Consider the following 7,532-nt stretch of genomic DNA (forward strand, 5'->3'; position numbering starts at 1 on the left):
CTCTGTGTTTTATATATATTCTCTCGGCCTTAGCTGCGCGTCCTCTCTATCTCTGCTTTATATATATTTTCTCATCCTCTGCTGCTCGTCCTCTCTCTCTCTCTCTCTCTCTCTCTCTGTGTTTTATATATATTCTCTCGGCCTCTGCTGCCCGTCCTCTGCTGCTCGTCCTCTCTATCTCTGCCTTTATATATATTTTCTCATCCTCTGCTGCTCGTTCTCTCTCTCTCTCTCTCTTTCTCTCTCTGTGTTTTATATATATTCTCTCGGCCTTTGCTGCGCGTCCTCTCTATCTCTGCCTTTATATATATATTTTCGTCCTCTGCTGCTCGTCCTATCTCTTTCTCTCTCACTCTCTCTCTGTCTTTTATATATATTTAATCATCCTCTTCTGCTCGTCCTCTCTCTTTCTCTGTGTCTTTTATATATATTTTCTCGTCCTCTGCTGCTCGTCCTCTCTCTCTCTCTCTTTTATATATATTTTCTCATCCTCTGCTGCTCATCCTCTCTCTCTCTCTCTCTCTCTCTCTCTCTCTCTCTGTGTTTTATATATATTCTCTCGGCCTCTGCTGCTCGTCCTCTCTATCTCTGCCTTTATATATATTTTCTCATCCTCTGCTGCTCGTCCTCTCTCTCTCTCTCTCTCTCTCTGTCTTTTATATATATTTAATCGTCCTCTTCTGCTCGTCCTCTCTCTTTCTCTGTGTCTTTTATATATATTTTCTCCTCCTCTGCTGCTCGTCCCCTCTCTCTCTCGCTCTCTGTCTTTATATATATTTTCTCGTCCTCTGCTGCTTGTCCTCTCTTTCTCTCTCTGTTTTTTATATTTATTTTCTCGTCCTCTGCTGCTCGTCCTCTCTCTCTCTCTCTGTCTTTTATATATATTTTCTCTTCCTCTGCTGCTCTTCCTCTCTCTCTTTTATATATATTTTCTCATCCTCTGCTGCTCGTCCTCTATCTCTCTCTCTCTCTCTCTCTCACTCTCTCTCTCTCTCTCTCTGTGTGTTTTATATATATTCTCTCGGCCTCTGCTGCTTGTCCTCTCTATCTCTGCCTTTATATATATTTTCTCATCCTCTGCTGATCGTCCTCTCTCTCTCTCTCTCTCTCTGTGTTTTATATATATTCTCTTGGCCTTTGCTGCGCATCCTCTCTATCTCTGCCTTTATATATATTTTTTCGTCCTCTGCTGCTCCTCCTCTCAATTTCTCTCTCTCTCTGTCTTTTATATATATTTAATCGTCCTCTTCTGCTCGTCCTCTCTCTTTCTCTGTCTTTTATATATATTTTCTCCTCCTCTGCTGCTCGTCCCCTCTCTCTCTCTCTCTGTCTTTTATACATATTTTCTCGTCCTCTGCTCCTTGTCCTCTCTTTCTCTCTCTGTTTTTTATATATATTTTCTCGTCCTCTGCTGCTCGTCCTCTCTCTCTCTTTTATATACATTCTCTCGTCCTCTGCTGCTCATCCTCTCTCTCTCTCTCTCTCTCTCTCTCTCTCTCTGTGTTTTATATATATTCTCTCGTCCTCTGCTGCTCATCCTCTCTCTCTCTCTCTCTCTCTGTGTTTTATATATATTCTCTCGGCCTCTGCTGCTTGTCCTCTCTATCTCTGCCTTTATATATATTTTCTCATCCTCTTCTGCTCGTCCTCTCTCTCTCTCTCTCTCTCTCTCTGTGTTTTATATATATTCTCTCGGCCTTTGCTGCGCGTCCTCTCTATCTCTGCCTTTATATATATTTTTTCGTCCTCTGCTGCTCCTCCTCTCTCTTTCTCTCTCTCTCTCTCTCTGTCTTTTATATATATTTAATCGTCCTCTTCTGCTCGTCCTCTCTCTTTCTCTGTGTCTTTTATATATATTTTCTCCTCCTCTGCTGCTCGTCCCCTCTCTCTCTCTCTCTGTCTTTTATACATATTTTCTCGTCCTCTGTTGCTTGTCCTCTCTTTCTCTTCCTGTTTTTTATATATATTTTCTCGTCCTCTGCCTCTTGTCCTCTCTCTCTCTCTGTCTTTTATATATATTTTCTCGTCCTCTGCTGCTCGTCCTCTCTCTCTCTTTTATATACATTCTCTCGTCCTCTGCTGCTCATCCTCTCTCTCTCTCTCTCTCTCTCTCTCTCTCTCTCTGTGTTTTATATATATTCTCTCGGCCTTAGCTGCGCGTCCTCTCTATCTCTGCTTTATATATATTTTCTCATCCTCTGCTGCTCGTCCTCTCTCTCTCTCTCTCTCTCTCTCTCTCTCTGTGTTTTATATATATTCTCTCGGCCTCTGCTGCCCGTCCTCTGCTGCTCGTCCTCTCTATCTCTGCCTTTATATATATTTTCTCATCCTCTGCTGCTCGTTCTCTCTCTCTCTCTCTCTTTCTCTCTCTGTGTTTTATATATATTCTCTCGGCCTTTGCTGCGCGTCCTCTCTATCTCTGCCTTTATATATATATTTTCGTCCTCTGCTGCTCGTCCTATCTCTTTCTCTCTCACTCTCTCTCTGTCTTTTATATATATTTAATCATCCTCTTCTGCTCGTCCTCTCTCTTTCTCTGTGTCTTTTATATATATTTTCTCGTCCTCTGCTGCTCGTCCTCTCTCTCTCTTTTATATATATTTTCTCATCCTCTGCTGCTCATCCTCTCTCTCTCTCTCTCTCTCTCTCTCTGTGTTTTATATATATTCTCTCGGCCTCTGCTGCTCGTCCTCTCTATCTCTGCCTTTATATATATTTTCTCATCCTCTGCTGCTCGTCCTCTCTCTCTCTCTCTCTCTCTGTGTTTTATATATATTTTCTCGGCCTTAGCTGCGCGTCCTCTCTATCTCTGCCTTTAGATATATTTTTTCGTCCTCTGCTGCTCGTCCTCTCTCTTTCTCTCTCTCTCTCTCTGTCTTTTATATATATTTAATCATCCTCTTCTGCTCGTCCTCTCTCTTTCTCTGTGTCTTTTATATATATTTTCTCCTCCTCTGCTGCTCGTCCCCTCTCTCTCTCTCTCTGTCTTTTATATATATTTTCTCGTCCTCTGCTGCTTGTCCTCTCTTTCTCTCTCTGTTTTTATATATATTTTCTCGTCCTCTGCTGCTCGTCCTCTCTCTCTCTCTGTCTTTTATATATATTTTCTCGTCCTCTGCTGCTCGTCCTCTCTCTCTCTTTTATATATATTCTCTCGTCCTCTGCTGCTCATCCTCTCTCTCTCTCTCTCTCTCTCTCTCTCTCTCTCTCTCTCTCTCTCTCTGTGTTTTATATATATTCTCTCGGCCTCTGCTGCTCGTCCTCTCTATCTCTAGCTTTATATATATTTTCTCGTCCTCTGCTGCTCGTCCTCTCTCTCTCTCTCTCTCTCTCTGTGTTTTATATATATTTTCTCATCCTCTTCTGCTCGTCCTCTCTCTTTCTCTGTGTCTTTTATATACATTTTCTCGTCCTCTGCTGCTCGTCCTCTCTCTCTCTCTCTGTCTTTTATATATATTTTCTCGTCCTCTGCTGCTCGTCCTCTCTCTCTCTCTTTTATATATATTTTCTCATCCTCTGCTGCTCATCCTCTCTCTCTCTCTCTCTCTCTCTCTCTGTGTTTTATATATATTCTCTCGGCCTCTGCTGCTCGTCCTCTCTATCTCTGCCTTTATATATATTTTCTCATCCTCTGCTGCTCGTCCTCTCTCTCTCTCTCTCTCTCTGTGTTTTATATATATTTTCTCGTCCTCTGCTGCTCGTCCTCTCTCTCTCTCTCTGTCTTTTAGATATATTGTCTCATCCTCTGCTGCTCGTCCTCTCTCTCTCTTTTATATATATTTTCTCGTCCTCTGCTGCTCATCCTCTCTCTTTCTCTCTCTCTCTCTGTCTTTTATATATATTTAATTGTCCTCTTCTGCTCGTCCTCTCTCACTGTCTTTTATATATATCTTCTCATCCTCTGCTGCTCTTCCTCTCTCTCTCTGTCTTTTATATATATTTAGTCCTCCTCTTCTGCTCGTCCTCTCTCTCTCTCTCACTGTCTTTTATATATATTTTCTCATCCTCTCCTGCTCGTCCTCTCTCTCTCTCTCTCTCTGTCTTTGGTATATATTCTCTCGTCCTCTGCTGCTTGTCCTCTCTCTCTCTCTGTCTTTTATATATATTCGCTCGTCCTCTGCTGCTCGTCCTCTCTCTCTCTCTCTCTCTCTGTCTTTGGTATATATTCTCTCGTCCTCTGCTGCTTGTCCTCTCTCTCTCTCTCTGTCTTTTATATATATTCGCTCGTCCTCTGCTGCTCGTCCTCTCTCTCTCTCTCTCTCTCTCTGTCTTTGGTATATATTCTCTCGTCCTCTGCTGCTTGTCCTCTCTCTCTCTCTCTGTCTTTTATATATATTATCTCGTCCTCTGCTGCTTGTCCTCTCTCTCACTCTCTCTGTCTTTTATATATATTCTCTCGTCCTCTGCTGCTCATCCTCTCTCTCTGTCTTTTATATATATTCTCTCGTCCTCTGCTGCTCGTCCTCTCTCTCTCTCTGTCTTTTATATATATTCTCTCTTCCTCTGCTGTTCTTCCTCGATCCCCTGTCTGGTAGTCACCCCTGCATACTCTATGTGGTCAGAGACGCAGAGGGACCCACAAACACACAGCCATACACACATGTTAGTTTTACTATCCATGTGGGGACCAAACAACTGATTCCCATTCAAAATCCTATTTTCCCAAACCTTATCCCCAAACCCTACCCCTAAACCTTAGCCTAAAATAACATGTTTCCTTGTTTGGTCATCACAAGTATAGTAAAACCAAACACACACACAAGTACAAACACATACAGCAGACTCTCCTATCAACCTTAATGCTATTCTGTCTGCAACACTGGTGCGTTACAGGAAACCTGTATATGAAAACCACAGATAAATAGTGAGATCTACTTCTCAAGCTCTCCAACTGTCCATCTGTAATCCTGTCCACCTGTCCACTAGTCCACCTCTGAGTGGCTTAGTCAGTTAGTCAGAGGTTAAGGTAATGTACAGTAGCAGTGAGTGAATGATGTATTAGTTGGTCTGGCACTGACAGACAGTGACAGAGAATGACTGTGATGTTGTTTCCCAGGGACAGGCGCCAGGGGCATGTAAACATGAATGTGAAATAGAGACGCACAGACGGAGAAACAGTTGTTTTTCTCCAAACATGAGAAGTCCACACACACACACACAGCAGAGCCTGTCTGTCAGGCGCTGTGGGCCAACAGTGTTTTGACGCAAGGAGACGAGGAAGTGTCAGAATAGATATTGACTCGACTCCAACACACAGACCGTCATCGTAAACACAGATGTTTATCTGCTAGACAAGACACACAAGGTGAGTCAGACATAGATGTTTATCGACTAGACATCCAAGGTGAATCAGCCCTCTAAAATACCGGAGGCTGATAAACAATGCACCAGATGGATATAGCGTGTAATCTACATTGTAATAGATATGAACATTCATAGGATTCATCCACCCTAATAAAACAAGCTAAATCAAGACTGCAAAATGAAATACATCAAGTTTATATTTATACAATGTCAAATATATATACATCCTATTAAAAACAATACATACATCATATTGGTCATGTATCAAAGCCAACCACTGCTAGCCTGGCTGAATATCAGACTATTCTGGCAGATAAAGCACGAATACAGGAGATAGCTACCTCATCATACCGTAGGCCCTGTCTGGCCCCCTCTGTGGGACAAGTGCTTTAATACCTGCATTCATCCACCACTGGACGATCCCTACAGACAGAAACGGGTCATTCCACAGATAACAGACTTACATGGAGGAACGTAACAGTACAGGATGGAGGAAGTGGCTGAAAATTGTAGTTTATTAGCTTTCTTTTCCTGAAATGTCAAAAAGTAAAATGTTTAATATAATGACGAATTCCTGCAATCAAAATATATTTCGGACTGATCATTCAATAAATGAAAATTCTAAAACTAAAATATATTGAAATTAAATAATAATCCATTGAAATATTCCGAAAGACGAAGCTCCATCATGCAGTAAAAGGGAAGCATCTGTCTTATTTAAACACACTGAAAGTTTGGATCTTTACAAGGATACTGGAAACATCCTTTTCTGACTCACCAACGATTCTAAATAACTAACAGACAGACCAGTAACCACATTCAGATTTGTCAAATTCAGACTGGCTCCATTTCAAAGCAGTATTCCTTTAAGGACTCAATTTGCACATTATCTGTAGGATGACCCAGATACACACGCAGCAAAGCTGGCATACACGCCTCCCAGTCACACATGTTTGCATAAGCACATGCGCGCGCACGCACGCACGCACGCACGCACACACACACACACACAAGTGCATGCACACGCATACATACAATATACACATGCATACACACACCCACATATTGATGCACATTCCTGGAAGACATCCAACACATTGCTTCCACCTATCCTATGTTTACAGATCATTATAGAGGACGGGGAGGAAGCCCTAACTAACACACACAGCACTGCAGTGCAATCAGGGGTTGGTCATGAAATCAGTGCCCCAGTTACCTCCATCATTACCTCCATCTCTGCGGTTGTGATTTGAGGGAGTCCAGCTACGACCGGAAGAGGTTTTTCGTAGCAGGTTAGGAGAGCATTTTAGCTAACCTTAACCCTTTTCCTAACCTTAACCTAAGTCTCCTAACCTGCCACATTAATTATCCTAACCTGCTGTGCACATTCTCCTAACCTGTTACGAAAAAATCCCTTCCGGTCGTAGCTTTACTCCCTCTAGTCAGAACCCATTTTTACAATGTTGTCATCAAAATGAGACCCTAAGGATATTAACTAGCCTGTCCCCAAAATCAACTCATGGCCTGCCCTAATGCAACAGACAGACAGGTTCCTCACCTCCGGGCAGGTCGGCGGGGCCACAGCTCTCTCTCTCGGGGTCGATGTCGTCCACCCACAGGGTGCGGGTACACCCCTTCCACAGGCCATAGTGGGCTGTCTGACACGTCTGGTTGTTACTCCAGGTCTTGGGTGTGGCCAGCTCCACCCAGAACTCTGTTCCCACCCCCAGCACTGTCAGGGTCACGCCCACAATGGCCACAAAGAACGCCAGCTTGATTTTCCCCTCCTGGCTGTCACTCATCCTAGGGGTCCGCCTTGTAGCACGCCCAACTCCCTTCACCCCTGCCAGGCCCCCATGGGGCCCTGCTCCTACCACCCCCATACGGCCATCCTCCTCCGGCTGGACAATGTAGTTGGCCCACATGGTGACCTCTACCAGAGGCCAACAGAGGCTGGATGGAGAGAGGAAGGGAGGGAAAGAGGGAAGAGGATGGGAAAGAGGGTGAAGAGAGAGAAGCAGGGAAATAATTGAAGGAGGGTGAACCCCAAAAAGAAGAAAGGAAGGTTGAAGACAGAAGGAAGGGAGAGACACAGATAACAGCAGTTCAGAGGTGGATGTGGGGATGGAGAATGGAGAACGGGGGGAGGAAAGGGGAGAGAGAGATGGATGGTTCAGTATGGGAGTAGAAAAGATGGGAGAAAGGGAGTGATGAGAGAAAGATGGAGG

General features: G+C 43.7%; 1 protein-coding gene across 1 annotated transcript in view; it reads right to left on the bottom strand.

Annotated features, from left to right (window-relative positions):
• LOC135521875 (voltage-dependent calcium channel gamma-6 subunit-like) overlaps window positions 1–7,321 on the bottom strand; it is a 33,271-nt gene extending 25,950 nt beyond the window's left edge. Inside the window, exon 1 of the mRNA XM_064947655.1 lies at window positions 6,863–7,321. Coding sequence (XP_064803727.1) covers window positions 6,863–7,229 — 367 coding nt within the window. The 5' untranslated portion in view covers window positions 7,230–7,321. The remainder of the gene's footprint in view (window positions 1–6,862) is intronic.
• Between the last annotated feature and the right edge of the window lie 211 nt (window positions 7,322–7,532).

The sequence above is a fragment of the Oncorhynchus masou genome, chromosome 30 (assembly GCF_036934945.1).
Source record: "Oncorhynchus masou masou isolate Uvic2021 chromosome 30, UVic_Omas_1.1, whole genome shotgun sequence".
NCBI classification, from domain to species: Eukaryota; Metazoa; Chordata; class Actinopteri; order Salmoniformes; family Salmonidae; genus Oncorhynchus; species Oncorhynchus masou.